The sequence below is a fragment of the Trichogramma pretiosum genome, unplaced genomic scaffold (assembly GCF_000599845.2).
Source record: "Trichogramma pretiosum strain Unisexual culture from Peru unplaced genomic scaffold, Tpre_2.0 scaffold67, whole genome shotgun sequence".
NCBI classification, from domain to species: domain Eukaryota; kingdom Metazoa; phylum Arthropoda; class Insecta; order Hymenoptera; family Trichogrammatidae; genus Trichogramma; species Trichogramma pretiosum.
The window spans coordinates 630,800-648,403 of NW_019641691.1; the positions used below are offsets into that span (position 1 = coordinate 630,800).

At 41.1% G+C, this 17,604-nt stretch overlaps 4 protein-coding genes across 4 annotated transcripts in view; 1 reads left to right on the forward strand and 3 right to left on the reverse strand.

Annotated features, from left to right (window-relative positions):
* LOC106651122 (alpha-1,6-mannosyl-glycoprotein 2-beta-N-acetylglucosaminyltransferase) overlaps positions 1-2,185 on the reverse strand; it is a 28,512-nt gene extending 26,327 nt beyond the window's left edge. The window contains exon 1 of the mRNA XM_014369492.2: positions 2,165-2,185. The gene's annotated coding sequence lies outside the window, so the exon portion shown is untranslated. The remainder of the gene's footprint in view (positions 1-2,164) is intronic.
* Positions 2,186-3,609: 1,424 nt separating this feature from the next.
* Positions 3,610-5,519, reverse strand: LOC106651066 (GPN-loop GTPase 2). Its single transcript, XM_014369403.2, has 7 exons — positions 5,404-5,519; positions 5,165-5,275; positions 4,814-5,101; positions 4,529-4,734; positions 4,326-4,440; positions 4,016-4,211; positions 3,610-3,944 (listed from the first exon to the last, which is right to left on the reverse strand). Exons 3-7 carry the CDS (start codon positions 4,932-4,934, stop codon positions 3,707-3,709), a joined length of 876 nt encoding a protein of 291 aa, XP_014224889.1. The 5' UTR covers positions 4,935-5,101; positions 5,165-5,275; positions 5,404-5,519; the 3' UTR covers positions 3,610-3,706.
* LOC106651007 (proteasome assembly chaperone 3-like) lies at positions 4,939-5,471 on the reverse strand. The gene is made up of 3 exons (XM_014369332.1): positions 5,404-5,471; positions 5,165-5,275; positions 4,939-5,101 (listed from the first exon to the last, which is right to left on the reverse strand). The coding sequence occupies exons 1-3, from the start codon at positions 5,469-5,471 to the stop codon at positions 4,939-4,941; spliced, it is 342 nt and encodes a 113-aa protein (XP_014224818.1).
* Positions 5,520-14,253: 8,734 nt separating the features above from the next.
* LOC106651108 (NAD-dependent protein deacetylase Sirt6) lies at positions 14,254-17,311 on the forward strand. Its single transcript, XM_014369470.2, has 7 exons — positions 14,254-14,714; positions 15,438-15,565; positions 15,640-15,758; positions 15,836-15,959; positions 16,041-16,214; positions 16,288-16,411; positions 16,488-17,311. The coding sequence occupies exons 1-7, from the start codon at positions 14,649-14,651 to the stop codon at positions 16,944-16,946; spliced, it is 1,194 nt and encodes a 397-aa protein (XP_014224956.1). The 5' UTR covers positions 14,254-14,648; the 3' UTR covers positions 16,947-17,311.
* Positions 17,312-17,604: the final 293 nt, after the last annotated feature.

Here is a 17,604-nt window from a genome sequence, read left to right on the forward strand (position 1 = left end):
ATAATGCCACTAGAGTTCGAGCCACTGATTGCCCGAGCACAATCGGCCGCGAGAGAGCTCCTAGCAATGTACTCGTAAATGTTCTTCTTCGTACATACGTTGTCGTGTGTCGACGAATAAAAAAGAGAAAAAAAGGGCTACTCGTACTGCTCCTACAAGTTCTTATCTACTCGAATATCATAGAACACTCGGTGCCTAAGATATGCAAACGAGTCGTATTTTAGCCGTCCCGCATTGTAATATGTCAGAGTCGCGTTATAAGCTCGTGTAGTTTTAATAAATGACGCTCGAGCAATTAAATCTATAGTCGTTGCGGATCGTTTAAATCGTTGGCTTAATTCAACAGTATACAAAATACGTTCGATTCCACTTCATTACGAGAGAGAGAGAAGATGTATGCGCAGCTCGTTGAATCTCAAGTACATCGTTCTTTTTTTCCTGTTTTTCCTCTCGTCGCAAATAAAAACTTTAACGCCAATCTGAAAGTCACGATGTCACGAAGTAGCACGCACGGATTTACGTTAACGTGCAAGTACCTATATACGTTCGTTCATATAAGTGTATTATTATTTCATACGTTCTATACAGCGCGCACATACATAGCCGCATTGGCAAAAGTTATAGGCAGTGTTTAATATTCCAGCTCTTACCAACTTACTTCGATAGGAATTACTGATTAACCATGTTAAACCTACTACGAATTACGATTGTTAATATTTTTTCGACTTCCAACGTTGTATATTATACATATTAAGCTCTAACAAATTCGAGAGAAAATTATTGATATAAATATAGCGGTGGATCATTCAAAGTCATTTTATATGCCATGTCCGTGTGATAGAAGCAGATGAATAAATAATCGAAGGATATAAAGAGTAAGTATTTTCGTAGTGAACTCAAAACTTCATTGACAGTAAGGTATTAGAGCAGAAAATGTGCATCGACTTTCCGGGATAGACGTTTGGTTTCTTCAATAAAAAAAACAAAAACAAAAGGGCTCACGAGGACAGGAATAAAGCTGTAGCAAATATAATTTCGTTGCGAGCACAATATTTTGCGCGCCGCATATTCGATGCATCAGAAATTTGTTTTCAAACTTGTATGCAAAAAAAAAATCAAACAACAAAGTTGACCAACTCTAAAAAGTCGATATTCGATTTGTAATTGCTGAATGCCGAGGAGTATCAACTGTCAAGCTCGTACACGGCGAAAGAGAAAGAGAGAGAGAGAGAGTGAGTTCGTAATCTGGGTTAGCACGCGACCCGCACGAGACATCGAGCGAACGATCCTTACCCGCTACTCTGCATGCGAGCATACGAATTCATATTCAAGGGGCACGCGAGGATTAGTTGGAAAACGACGAATTCAATTAAGGGTGTATCGGAGTTCGGACTTGGATTATGCTCGAACCACTATCCAATACTTCCTGCTGCGGCAACTGTACAAAGTATGCCGGATAATATGCGAGCAATGGCCCGATATAGAAGGCAGAGAGCCTCGACTCGTTCCGTTGCAACGACGGCCAACAATGTGCAGCCTCCAAAAGTTCGTTGTAGATGATGCATCGAGTGCTCGAGAGCTGGCTGCGTAATCGCCGAGTCTAATCGTTGCCGCTTGACTCGTGCAGAGGAGCTTTTTACGGACGGATCGCGGGGACGAATTTCCCGCTTTTTATTTTTGTTTTTTTCGTTTTTTTTTAAGCGTAGCATGGTCGTGCTCAAGTTTCTACGGATGGTATTTTAAATGCTTACATCGATATGCAGCGCAAAAAGCTGCAGGATGCGTGGCGCGCTTAGTCGCTGCGTCAAGGCTATACGATAAAGAGCGCGTCTCGACTATGACAAAGCGTTATACGAACTCATTTGCGCTTAGAAAATTCGGGAGCCTCGAAGCTCTGCACCTGGGGGTGCATGGGTTTAACCTACTCGTAGCAGCAGGGCAGGGCGCGAGGGGGACAGCGGCGGCATCGATCCAAGACGAGAGAGACCCCATTATGGCCTCGTGCATACTTATATTATACGCTCGACAAAAGGCATTTAGAAACCCACCGAGACGAGCCAAAAAAAAACAACAGCTATCGCAAGCTTGCACTCGGGACTGCTTGTTTCTTTTCCCTTGGTCTGCTCGTTGCATTCTAATTATAATGGGGATGAAAATGACTCACGAGTGTGCTGTTGGCGTCGTCCTCGTCGTTGGCAGCTTCGGGCCCGCTGCCGCTGCTCCTACTGCTGCTGTTATTGCTGTTTGCGCGGAACATGAGGCTGCGACACGGCTCGGAGCCGTCTTGGCCAAATAAGCTACGCTCGCTGCTACTACGACCGTTACGACGACACTGAACGATGCATGCGATGATCCTAGCCGGGTAGGAGAAACGCGAGCAGCACTCTATTCACCTTGTATAGGAGCAGTGACTCTACGAGAGCCCTACGGAGCACTGCGGCGAACACATAGTGGCGGACACGCGCCGGAGAAACAATGTCCGGACTACTCTACAACGTCTGCTCGAGAGGATGTGATTAGATTCGAATATCGTACAGCGACCGTTGGTGTCGTTGCATTAGCTCGCGAATCCACGACGGCAGTCCGAGACGCACTGACTCAACTCGGCTGTGCGCGTTTGTTCGTGAATGAGCCTGTTTATAAGCTGCTGCTGCTACACGACAGCTTTCTGCGAGCATAGAGCTGTCTACTGGTCTGTGCGCGTGACTCCGATCGTCTTCCATTCAGTCCGACTTTGTGGGGTGGAACACAAGTGCGGGGCAGGCCAGACTAGCAGCAGCAGCAGCCCCTGTACTGCTACGCCACCACAACACGACGATCCACACCCCGATTCGAAGCGCTTTTCGAACCGACTACCCTGTAACGTCTAACGGCGCCAACTTTCGAATGGAATTCAAAACTTCTATGTGCTTAAGTAAAAGCTATACCTACAGCGTATCACAGTTACAATACAAATACTGATTAATCGTATAATTGTTAAGACCATTAACATTTAACAAAACATTTTTAATTGAAAATATAGTCATCCTCTGGAGATAGATATTGAATTCGTAAATAAAGGTTTCCGCAATTATATTTGGTTTATGAATAGATACACTTTACTTAAATTATTTTAAATTCAGTTCTGATTATGAAAACTGCGTCCTTGTTACTTGAAACATTTTCAAGTTTCTGCATAACGTGTCTTGTCTTTTTCTCATAACACAAATATGAGGGAAGATGATTAACGTCGGAATTGCTCATTGAAGTTTCCATTGCACCCCATAGGAGCAATTTTAGAGTTTAAATATGGAAAAATAATTATTTAAGGATGATTTCAGATTAATTACATAACAAGTCAATTTTTACGAATTTTTTGTGTCATAAGAGTGACGAATGCAGTGATGATATATATCTCTAAGTCGTTCATAAAAGTATTTACATGTAAAATATTTACAACTTCATTTTCTTTTATCAAACGATAAATCGATAAATATTAAAATGAGATAAAACTAGTAAAAGTTTGAGGTAAATTATTTTTTACCACTAAGATCAAATACTTGATAACTGAACAAAATATTTTTTATTTACAAAAAAATAACATGTTAATCATGTATTTTTAAAAATATATATAATCAATGTTTAATATAAACTGTCATATTTTATCTTGAGATTTGGGCACAAGTTGGTGGTCGTAAAAAACAATACTATTTGTTTTAGACTGAGCTTACATGTATGCATCTAAACTGGCCGTTCTATCTGTTTCACTAATAGCACCAACAGCACAAGCTAACAGAGCTTGTACATCTTGTGGTTCATTTCCTCCAAAAACATATCCATTTGCTTTATCGATGGCATTTTTAACATTCAGTAGCATTGCTTTATTAGAAATATCAAGGGGGTGAAAGCTGACGAGGCTATAATCTTCTATGAGTGAAACAAATGACTCATTCAATTTTCTATACCTAAAGAAATAAAAATTGAATAAGTTTTCAATATTTCATTTGAGAAGTCCTTTTATTACGATAAAACTTACTCAGTTATTGTGTCATCTTCATTCAACCTGTCAAGCAGATACTTTAGGTCCAACACGTCTGTATAGAAATTGATATTGAAATCAAGTTTATGGCTGAATAATTTCATTTCATCAAGTTTTGTCATAACATTTACATGAGGCATTCCTAATTGCAACATAGATAGTGTACACACCATTAAAGATGATAAATATTTTCCTACAAAAAGTTCAATGTAATGTTAATATGTTATATTTTATCAGTAGCTTTTTAATATTAAATACTGAGGCATGAAAATTTAAGCTTTGTATGCCGAAAAGCAAAAACTTATACCTGGATCACTGCAATGATGAGAATCCATAAGCTGAACTGCACAAAGTCTCACCAAATTTTCTCCCAATTTCTCAACAATTTTATTCATTGATTCATGATGAGTGAAAAGTTCTACCTAATAAATAGAAATTTTATTAATGAAAAAATTATTTAACTTTAAAAAAGCTAAAATTACTAATAGAAGAGATTATTAACAATCTTACCTGACCGGGACAATCAAACAGTAAATAATGGTCTTTTAAATTTAATACTTTTGCCAATAACCAATCAATATTTTTTTCTAAATATTCCATGCAATAAACCAAAGCACCATTTGGACCCAATTTATTATTCTTCATAATATCTTCATGTTTTACCAAATCACATACATCTACAGCTGCTTTGTAACCCATGTTTTCATTTGCTGGGTCTAATAACAAATGTTGGAATAATAGAATCAAATACAAAGTGGCATTTTTTACGAACTATCACAAATTCAAGATTATTACCTATGTTAATTATTGCTACTTTTCTTCCAAGGTTCTCCAAAAACTTTCCCATCTCATGACAGTATGTTGTCTTGCCACTGGCAGGTGGCCCTATCACGAGCTGTCCGTAGAGCACACTCATTTTATCAATGTATTATTTTCTTTACAACTTGAGCTATTTGTCGGACAGTTGTCACTTCATAGTCTTTTAAACAAATTGAAATTAACAAAGGCTTATCGGCACTCAGTTGTTCAGCAACGTGACGCGTAGCCGAAAGAATTTCAGGCTCGTCCTTTCCAAAAATTACTCTAAAAGAAGCAATAATTTGTAAGTTGAATCCAGCCAATGAGCGAAAATTATTTTTTTCTTACTTTGTGTCATACACGGTAGTGTTGTTGAAACCTTGAACCGCTGCGTCTCGGCAAACAGTTACAATAGATCCGAGTTTTTCATACTGCGATATGACTATGAAAATACGGTTTCTGTAAAAGTAAACAGAATACGCAGTTAGGTTATGTATTATTTGTTTAAAAACAAACTCCTACGCAAGTATGTAAGTGTGTAACAAATAAACAGGTGATAAGTTAAAAGCACATTTTGAATCACTCACGAGTGTACATTTACAACAATATCTGTGTGATTGCCATTTACAACAACACCGCAAGATTTGCTCAGCATGCCTGAAACTTCGTGTGGACTTGTTTTGAACGAAAGGTTATAATATGCACTGAATGATATGTATTTTTGACGTAAGAAAAATAGCTGATGAGCATGAGCAGACTGCAGACAACTTACCTATAATGAAGCAAATTTTTAAATGCAATGATGTTTAGCGAATCGTACGGTACTTTCAGAGTGATGATTTTTACAAAGTGAAACACCAATTAACGACTTATTCGACATAAATTATATTAAAAATTCTTGAAACTACTATTAACAATTATAATCACTAATTATTTAGAAAACTACTAATTATATACAGAAACGAAAGTGTCAAAATATGCCATAATCGAGTTACAACAAGAGATCTCAGAAAATGGGTTTGAAAATTATCAGTTTTTTATCTTCCCTTTCAAATATTTAATTATTTTCGTCAAATTTATAATATAATCATTTTTGGTGGCGATTACACAATTTTTTCACGGAGCATGTATTTAAATGACCAAATGTAGATTTTGATAAATTTAATGATAATATGCAGACGCAAATTTTTCGAAAATTGATCTAATAATTGTAACTTGATAATTATTTAATCGATAGCTACATCTTGTGCAGGTGGTGGGTTTAAATGATTGCAAATGTATGTCGAGCGAAAATCGGGTGCTGCGCGATCTAGGCTTACATGAAATTCAACAAAGTATTTTAACAAAGTATTTTCTGACAAACTGCAACGAAGAAAAGATTTTAGCATTAATATGAAGAGGTTTTTTTCATTCGCGATGAGATTGGGGTACTGTGTAGCATTAACTACGAGATATTATCTAAATTTTAACACAACAATGAATGGTATGATGTATAACTCTCAAGTTTAAGGTAGCCAAAGTTCTTGAAAGTTTTATGAAGAATACGCATAAATTTTACTTTCGATAATTTATAATTTAAACGTTTTATTCAACTACGTAGTGTATACCTGAAAAAAATATGATTTGATCATACATGTACTTATAAACGCGAGATTTTCAGAGATGAAATGGAAAATTCGGCTTACTTTTTTACCGGACACGCGAGAATATCGGGTTAAATACGAACTCCTCGGAATCTTAAGGTCCGCTTGCTAGTGGTGAAAAAGTGGTCAAAAATATAAACAATACTTATTTTTTTTACCCGAAAATTAAGCACGTTTAGACAGAAAGAAGGAATCAAAAATATGAATCAAGCAAATGAAAAAAATTAATTAATTTTTTTAACTGTTTATTTGAAAAAAATACTTCAAACATGCTGCATTACTGGTTTTGGTCTGTAGCCGCCAAGCAAATATGCCATAAATCTTGATTCTTCAGTTGTTTGATGATCATATCGCAGCAAAGAATTGGCAGTCTGTAGCACGTCAGCTCCAACAAAGGATTCAGTGTCCATCGACGAAAAAATGTTCTCGATAGTTTTTCGCATAGATACACTGCACAAGCTCCATAAGGCTTATCGTCAGGAAAGCACAAATCATCACCTGCTCTCCAAAAATCAAAGTAGTCTGTGTAAGTGATGAAATGCTTTTCCACCTCTTCGGGTCGTAACTCGATCAGGTCGTCAAGCGAAAGGTACTTCTCGTCATTATCGTCACATTCGTCGTAGAAAGACGGCCTCGGATATATCAATATTTCTTTCGCTTTTTCCTTGAATTCCTTATCATACCAACATTTTTCAATATCCGCCCATTTATCGAACAATCTATTCTTGATAAACAATTTCATAATTGTCAAGGCGTCACTTTGGTCCAGTTCATATCCTCTTTTCTCAAGATTTTCGACGACGGCCAGTGCGCCAGATGCTAATCTCAATTTAAAATCATCCCAACTTTCATCAGTCCACGGTTCAGATCTCTCGGCAAAGTCACTCTCAGTTGGAAAAATGAAGTTAGACAGATCAGCACCTTGATTCAAGAGTACGTCGACCACATGCGGCATTAGATTTGACACAGCTAATTGTAGCGGTGTCTTGCCATTGTCATCTCGAGCATCGACCAGCACCTTTTGATGTTTATCGTCGTTTATCTTGAAAAATTCGTCCACAATGTTATCATCGTGATTTCTTAAGCAAATAATGTGCAGAGGTGTCAATCCGTTAGCGTTGGCCAAATTCGGGTCGGCTCCGGCTTTCATCAATAATCTGAATACCTCCTCGTTATTGTATTCCAGAGCGAAGTGTAACGGCGAATCACCTGTTTCTTGCCAGAGACAATTGGGATCCTGCCCAAACTCGAGGATTTTTTTGACAGCGTCGTCGCAATCATATCTGCAGGCCACGTGCAAGTGTGTGAGCCCGGACTCGTCGGTGTAATTCACGTCGAATCTGTCGTATATTCTGAGAAGATCAGAAATGATAAAAGCATTAGGAAGATTGTTCGCATGATGTATTGGTGTGGTGCGACGAAACAGTGGCATGCCATATTTATCAAAGTCAGGCTTGTCCTTGTAGCCGGTGTTGATGACAAATTTGACGAGCGGAGTTAGCTCATCATGGTAGTGGCCCGACTTCACGGACTCTGCGAGAAGCCAATCAATTTCTTCGGGCCGAAACATGTCCCGAAGATCGGGAAGTGGGCCCTTCCAATCTTTGACCAACGGGTAAAGTCGGCGGAGAAATTCATGTCGCTCTGTCTCGATCTCCCAATTGGTCGTATGCCGTAAGCTCTTCAGTTTTGCCAAGTTCAGTTGGCCATGGTAATCCATATCCATGTCTTCGTCGTCGATTTCAGCTCCTGCTTTATCTCTGCCATCGAAACTTTCATCGGATTCATCACTGGACGTGGACATCTTTCTGCACACTCACACACAAACACGCAGTCACTTATTCTTATAAAATATTTTACACTTTTCGCTTGAATCACTCTTTGCCGTCGATTCGATCTTCTTTTGTCGGTTACGCAGCTGCCGTAAAATTCTTGATCTAGAGTGCGAGTTTTGCGATGTACCTTTGTTTGAGCGAGCAACTCGCCTGCGCAGCACGAGCGAGTCAAGTGAGCGCGACAAAGACTAAGATGTCAGAGATGCACGACGATACATAGGTACAGACGTTACTTACAAGTTACAAAGGCAGGAGCGCGAGAGAAACTCGTCGCAGCAGAAGCGAGCAGCGATACGAGCTGACTCACGGAACTCCTGAATGCCGACCTGAATCACAATTTACGCGTGAGGAAGTTTTACTCAGAAAAAGATTTCATTTTGAATATTTTCATAGAGCTTTTTATGAATTTAATTTAATTTTATTGATTTAGTTAAATTTCATTCTTGACTTTTTTATCTCAATAAATTTTATCCTCAAGGATAAATGAATTCTAATAAAGCTTGTGGCTTATAGAAAATCCACGTGGAGATTTTCAGCAAAAACCTACGCGGACACTACATCTGATCCACTTAGAACCTACGTAGATCAGATGGTCCACGTGGAAACTGCACGAATAATTCACGTGGAAATCTATGCAAATTTTGGTTCCTGGTAAAGTTTTCACGCCATCAGTAAAAAACATACTAGCTTGTGAGCTCTATCAGTTCTCACGGACTGCGCGTTCTACGGCTCTCAGTCGCTTCAAAAAGTCACCTCATATTTTTGTGCGAGATTTCCGTTGAGCTTTTTTTTACTACGAGAGAGATCTTGTCATGATTATCCAAGTCACCAAGTCAGGTAGATATTGAAATTGGCGATTCTTCTCAACCTCTTTCGTTAATGCACATCTACCAAAGAAGTAGAGCCTCGAGTGAGGGTTGCAACGGAGCTTTGGAAAAATGGGAATTGTATTGATCGATCGTGCGTATACGTAAAAGCACGCGCAAAGATGTAGCTGCGATGCGACGCGCCAAACTCGAGAGTTGCAGTGCGACGACGACTAGGACCGCCATGTATTGCTTGGCATACAAGCAAATATATGCAATGATGTAGAGGAGAGCTTGTGCGGACGAGCTGACTGCGCCGAGAGGAGTCCATTGAGGGCTCGATTCAGCCGCGTGCGGTACAGTACAGGCTATACACACATCACGGGGAGCTATACGTTATATAGTACCTGCCGGCTGGCTCTGCGGCAGTCAGCTCGTCTCTCGCAAGCTCCGCCTCGTTATAAATAATATGCGCGCGCTGTGTTGGCCGATATATTAATGAATCAGCTGTTCATTTTTATCAGCGGCAAAGCCATCAGCTGTGTGGCCCCCGTAGCGCGAGTAGGTGCACGAGTGCGGGCGGAGAGAGAGAGAGAGAGAGAGAGAAAGCACATGTAAAAAGGAGCGGGTACAACTAAACGGCGCACGCAGTACATGTAGTGGGTACGTTGCAATTGCGATAACGATGCGACTCGCGCTCGCTGCAAAATATATAGATATCGCGCGCCGCCTACGCCACTAATGTGTGTCAGCAGTGCAAAATTATGTATTTCATCGTTCGATCGCGCTCCTCCTCGTTGCGTCGGAAAGTTTGGAAATTTTGGAAAATCTGGACGCAACGATGTAGGGAGAATAGATGCGAGCTTGGCAGCGTCGAACAATGGCCGGTGGATATGCAGAATCGCGCTAGGCGCGTTGGTGGCGTTGTCTCGCTTCGAATACGTAATGTATACAGCGTCAACTCGTGTGAGTGAGCAGCGGGAGGCGGTTGCGGTCCTGGTGTATATACAAGTACGCTGTAGCTGCTGCTGCATCGCTTCGGCGTGAAGCTGCGACGCATCTAATATATAACGCGGAGGGTCCGTACATGGAGTTGTACGCATGTATGCATGTGCTATGGCATGTGTGTGCACTGCCGTATACATACATGACGACCGAGAGAGAGAGAACAAGTCCTGAGAGAGCTGCTGCTGCCAGCGACGACGAGCAGCAGAGCACTTGGCTATTGATTTTCGGCAAAAGAAGATCCGCTCGGCATGTGCAGCCATACAGGCTGCGAAAGTTTCGCTTGGCCAATGGCATGAAGCTACCCCAACGCATACACACGTAACTTCTCTCTCCTGCGTTTCTCTCTCTCTCTCCCTCTTGTCGCCGCCGCCACCACCGACACTGCGGCTCACTGCCTATATCCTCGCGCCACTCTTAACTCTCTCTCTCTACCGTATGCCGCTTCTCTCTCTCTCCTCTCTCGTGCTGCTATTCCTATTCCTATACTACTACTATATATGTATGTATGCGATAACCAATGGGCTACAGGCCATACTGGGCTATTGATACGCGTGTGGACTGTGTGCGAGCAAAGCCTCGAGCTACATGCAGCCACACATATACGCGCGTCATAAATATATCGCACCGACGCGCAGTTAATTCTGCACGTGCGCGCCCAAGTAACAAAAAACTACACACCATAATGTACTGGTGCACACAATGTGCGTGCAGCAACAGCAGCAGCAGAAGCAGCGCACTTGTGCCAAAGGCCAATCGCAGTAGAGCTGCGAGATGCAGCCGCAAGCCGAGCCAGAGCTTGACTTTATACTTATATATAATAGCGTCTGCGTTACAATATACTCCTTTAGCCCCATGCACTCGCATACAAACGCACACGCGCACACAGAGACACACACATATGGCGCGAATGTGCGTGCGCGCGAAAATCGATAAGCCTGCCCTTCCTAGTTCCTTCTGAATTTAGTAGGATAGGCGAGCATAGTTGACGCCAGTGTTGGGAGCAGCCAGCTCGATGCTATACGTTTGTGCCTATGCTATGCCTGCACGCGGAGACATGTTGCAGATTATATAGGGCCTAGAGAGCTTGAAACGCCCAGAGAGAAATCCAGCTTTGTATACGATAGGACAGACTGACTCGATCGAAGAACGCTTCTCGAGGCAAATTCTTTTTCAACGCGGAGACGCGATAACGCGATAATTCCTCGACTAGTTTTCTATCTCTATATAACCCTTTACACCTGATCCACTTATTTACGGATTGATGCACGCGTTTGACCGGCCACATGTAGATGACTCCCCTTTTCCAATATCCAGCACAATACGAGCTACTGATTTATATACTCGCTCGAAATGTTAATCGATGAAAGTGAAATTGCAAGTACGCATTCATCAACGAGACTACATCGAAATGCATACGCTATCGGCAATTCACAAAACGAAAGTCATATGAATATTGCATTGCCAAGTATCGACGGACGCGACGTGCGAAAATTGACAGACGCAGACTGTCTTTCGGAGAAGAGCGAGTGTAATAAAGAAGGGCGCGAAATTGCATACGCGCGGCGGGAATCGGTGTGCAGCGCGGCAGCATCTCTACTCTGGCAGAAGGGGCCAATCGCGCTGCACATTATACGCCATCCGCGTTGCGTGTAATGGACTCGCGCGTGTGCGTGAATACTTAGATACGTGTCATGGATAGGCACTTGCTGCGTCGAGCGGCAAGAGATTCGCGCACTCTTCGGCACAGCTATATACACATGTAAGAGAGCTGTATCAGGCGAAGCGCATTTTAAGGGTATCTAAATTCGTCGCCAGAGACAGCTATGTAGAGAGAGAAGAAAGAGAAGAAAGAGAGGATAAGAAGAAGAAGAAGAAGAGCGTGAAGAGTCATCGGTGTGCGGTTGCGGCCATGTAGCGGCATAAGGTTCTGTGCTGCAGCAGCCTATACGTTAGGAGTCGTAAAAATTGCTCGTCGCTAGTCGCTCGCGCAACGCACAAGGGGGAAGTCTCGCGTCTACTCTACTCTTCTCTTCTTATTCCTTTGTGCTTAATGCGCGCCCGAGTGCCCAATGCGAGTGCCGACTGCAGCCGGCGGCAGCGAGCGAACGAGCGCGGGAGTTGCGGCGGCGGCGACGACGGCGGCAGTAAGGCAGCTTTTGACACTGTCGCGCCTCGGAACAGCAGCAGCTCGCATACAGCGAGTCGCACGCGGTGGCGGCGACGAGCAGCGGTGCTCTTTGGGCTCCAATATCCACCTACATTTCGCAGCCGCGTCTACTGTTCGCACTCTCTGCGTATACAGCAGAACCGAGTCGGAGAGTTGCACACACACATACGCACACATGCACGCAGACGGACATTACACAGCGACTGAATGCATGCGTGCGCGCCCAAGCGCAGTCGGATAGTAGTTCGCAATTTAGGACTGTAGTCGGTGCCTCTCCTATATACCAGCTCTCTATGCGTTGCTATACCTATGTATGTGTGCATATGTACACACACCAGTGTAGTACATACGTGCAGCGCATAAACAAAAGTTTGCGCCGTTGCGCGTCTCCGACCTGCTGCTGCTGCTGCTGCTGCTGCTGCTAGTGGCGAGTGCCGCCGCCGCTGACGACGCCAGAGGCCTCGCGGCGTATCCGCAGTCTTTCGCCTGATACTCGCGCGATCGCTACTATCAAGAGCTCGCGCTGCACCCGAGTGCCGACGCAAACACACGCCACCGCACGGTACTGCGTTACACACAAGTGCGAAATTGGTGCACGTCTCGCGACTTCAAAGATCTCCGATCGATCCACCTGCTCTCCGAGCAACCATAAGCTAGAGTCCAATAAGTTAAATCCAGCCGATCAGCGTAGCTTCTCCCGTATACTGCACTGCGACGATCTATGTAAACAAACTAACGTGACATAAAAAATATTGTAAATATCCACAACTATTTAAAAATACATATATTATAGAAAAAGCCGAGCTTTAAAGCCAAAGCGACCACTCCGCGGATTGTAATCATTGCTGAAAGCGCTTTTTAATACCGGCGCATTATATCGAGAGTCCACCTCGAGCTTTATTATGTTTAAAATGCGCGCGTAATCAAAATTATTCAATAATTATTCATTCAAGTACAGCGCTCGGAGATCCGCACTGATTTTTTCGATAAGCGGATCGTTCGAGAGGAGGGAATGTTCGCGCGGCAACAACATACAATAGCCGCGAGAACGATCTAACGAAAATAAATGAGAGAAATAGAGAGTGAACCAGATGAAAAGCGAAAGTGAACGAGCTTGATAATAGCCGCCAGTGCAATATCTACGATCGCGCGTGTTTTTTGTGCCAGAGTCGCGCTTTATAATAATACGTATATTTGCAGATCGAGCTTGCTTTTTCGTGCTCACGGCCCTCGTATACGCGTAAAGTCGAGTTCATTTCTCTCTCTTTCGCAATATAGATATAATGCGATACGTTTGAGTCTCGCTGATCCTTGCCGTATGTGATCTCCCCCTAGCGTCGTCTCGAATCGCGATCGTATACGGTGTGTCTCTCCGCGCATCGGCTCGTCGAAGCTCTCCGAAAAAAAAGGGCGCGGAAGTATAAATATACATAGAGCGCGATATGTATGTATGTAGCGCGCGAGTCGTAATCCGGTAGAGAATAGCCATCAGCATTCGACATACAAAGGGTTTTGGTGCGCGGGTGAGTGCAGAAGTGCCTTAGCCGCGAGAAAGCGCATCGACCCTTCTTCTACCCACGCATGCACGCATACATACGCATTTGTACACAAGTAGATGTGGATATTTAAAATATTTGTTTGTGTAAACAACGATATAAACGAAAGGCACTGCTGATATTATATAGTGGTCACGCGTATGCCGCATCGAGCTTGATATTATGCACATCGAAGCGTGCCATACATAATACAGTCAGCTTGTTAAACACAAGTGCAAGTCGCACGCGCACATATAAGTTTACTGGCTGTATACACACATATACGTAACAACGGAGCGAGCGCAACAGAGACAAACAGACAGAAGCTGAGCTACTTTGCAGATACCTACACACATATATATTCTACTCGGCACGCGCGAAACGACGTACAACACGCACTCTCGACAGGCGACGGCAGCGGCGGCGGCGACAACGACGACGACGACGGTAGCAGCCCGCAGTAGTAGTAGTAGTATAGTCGTCGCGCAAGCAGGCGATTATATGCACAGCATATAGGTATCTATATACCGGCTGGAGAGTGATCGCGCAACACACGCGCACGCACACACATACGCAGTGAGGGGAAGCAAGCAGCCACCACCGCCGTAGTCGTCGTCGTCGCCGCGCGAAATACATACGCTTTGTACACACAAGAGAGAAGCAGTGTGAGTTTGCTGCGACCGACGAGCGACTCGACTCTCTGTGTGCCTGTGCTCCGTGCTGTCTGTGAGTGAACGCCGCGCGACAGAGAGACGGACCACGGCAAGTGCGTCTTAACTCTGGATCCATCGAGCTGCAGCGGAGATCTTCGGCGGTGGCGGTGGCGGTGGGCGACAAAATGTCGTGCACCTACGCTGAGGGCCTGTCGCCTTACGAGGACAAAGGCGTTCTCGGACTCGAAGAGGTACATCGTACAACTTTATCAAACAAATCTGCATCTGCATCCTCCTCTATTATCGCGCTCCCAAATTTCAGCACGCACGCTCTCTTGGCTCGCACCTATCGTAATACTTGACTTGCCCGCTTCCGCTATACATTTTAATTTGTTGCTCTCTCTGCGCTTGTCCGTTTTTCACGTGTATATTAGAGCCTTTATAATCTCTGCAGCCTGCATTTTCATGCTCGTGTGCATGTGTGTGTATATACCTGTTATATGCACGGCGAATCCGCGCCAGCGCACATATATATAATAACAATCACAAGCCGTCCAAAACGCGTCCGAGCGTTGCCAGTTTATATCATATTCACGCTTCTGTTGTATCGTTATCGCTGCAAGTGTATTGTCTACAAATATTACCAATTCGACTGTACATGTAATTTTGCAATTTTAGTAGATCTGATATCTTTTCATATTTTTACTGCAAAACTAGTTGATAATTTGTTAAATAAATAAAAATTCATTTTCCTTCTCACAAGTGTTTATTTGAATATCATTGCTCTAAAAGCACGATCTTCAACAATTTTTTCATCACATTGCGTGCTTGCGCTATAAATTCAATTTCGTCGCTGGTTTAACATTTTCGGCAATCATTGTTCATCGAACGATATAATTTTCATTACCGATCATTTTCGAAGATTCGTGAAAATTAAAGAATTTAAAGACAACTTTTGTATTCAAATTTTTCAGAAATTTGACACTGATGAAACATTGAGACTAAAATGTGAGCTTTTGGCTGACTGGATAAAAGGAGCTAGACATGTTGTTGTTCATACAGGAGCAGGAATCAGCACTTCTGCTGGGATTCCTGACTTTCGGTAAAAATATTTTAAAAGTACATTTTCATAGTTTCTAATCTTTTGAAGATTATAATAATAATAAATATATTCAGTGGTCCCAATGGTGTATGGACTTTGGAGGAAAAAGGTTTAAAACCATCTATGAGTACATCATTTGATGAAGCAATCCCTACAAAAGTACACATGGCACTAAAAAAACTGATTGATACAAGTTAGTATAATCATAAACAAATTTAAATTTAAAACATTTTTTTTTAATATTAAATAATTATTAAATAAATTTTTCAGACAAAGTCAAATTCATCATAAGTCAAAATATAGATGGCCTACATTTAAGATCTGGAATACCAAGGCAATATTTAGCAGAATTACATGGGAATATGTTTGTTGAGCAATGTGATAAATGCGGAAAGTAATGAAGCACTTTTTTTTGATAATTAATGTCATGATCATGAAATTATTCAGTGTACTTGATGATATCTTTTTATTTTAGACAATTTATACGTAATTTTCCGACAAAAAGCGTTGGTAAAAAATGTTTGGAAACTGTGTGCAGATCAGAGCAAATAGGGGGTAGACCTTGCAGGGGTAAAATGCATGATACTATCTTAGATTGGGAACACAATTTACCAGACAGTGATCTTGCATTAGCTGATCTACATTCTAGGTACATTTTTTTCCACTGCATTGATTTCAAAGTTTTTGAGAATATATTTATTAAAATGTGTTTAATTTGATAGTGTGGCTGATTTAAGTGTATGTTTGGGAACTACATTACAAATTATTCCTAGTGGAAATCTACCTCTATATACTAAAAAGTATGGTGGTCGATTAGTAATATGCAATTTGCAACCAACAAAACATGTAAGTTATTAGAAAGTATATTTTGCATTTAAACACTTAATGTTAAATAATAACAACCACTTATTTTCCAAAACAGGATAAAAAAGCAGATCTTATAATAAATGGAAGACTTGATGAAATTATAACAAATGTGATGAAAAATTTGGGAATGGAAATTCCAGAGTATGATGTTTCTTCAGATCCAACGCGAAATACAGAAATTAATTCTCGTGAAATGGATTGGACGATACCAACTACAAGAGTAAAAGAAATGAAAATTCTTTACAAAAAAGTCTGTACACCAGTCAAACGAAAACGACGAGCTACATTCATGTATGAACGTGAAGATAAAATGCCTGTAAAATATACTCCCAAACGCAAAGAGAAAAAACAAGACATTAAAGTCAAAGTAGAAGATAATGGTTCTTCTCCTAGTAATCTTAACACTAACACAGAAGTAAATTTTTCAAAAGAAGAAGTAAAAACTGAACCAAATTATGATTCAAGTGAAGATAACGCATCAGATGTACCAGCAAAAGAAAATAATGTTACGTAGTTGATTTTCTAATCAGATTGAAAGAATATATAAATATATATCTATGTACTATTTTATTTCTAAGCACAACAAATTAGTTATAATTGTGCATAAAAATTTCAACATAAACAATGTACATGTTTATAATTCAAAAAACTATTTAATTTATACTAATGATCCAAGTTATTTAAAGGCCCATGATAGTGGTAACGTACAAATTTTAACAAAAGAAAATGAAGAAATTATGCTTTTAACTTTTGAAGATTCGTACTAGTAGTGGTTGTGTCATATGGTACAGCTGAAATAGCATAAAAATAGTGCAAAAGCAAGCTTGCAGTTTTATATTAATATAAAAAAATAAAATAATCATGATTTCAATAAACTGATTTTACTGTTAATTTTTTTGTCCAAAAATAAGTAAAGTAAAATAATTTTTACAGTTAATTATTTTAATGACTGAGGACTAGACACATAATATGAGTATTTCGTAAAAAATTTGCTCTTATACAAAAAGAATAAAAAAATTTTTTTAATAAAAAGTGTTTATAATATTTCATCATAATTTTACATGTATTCTCGATTGATCACTTGAGACTTTTTTCATATTTACTAAATTAAAAAAATGTTCTGTGTTGTTATTTTGAAATTGTTGCAACATGGTTTCCTAATAAAACTATTT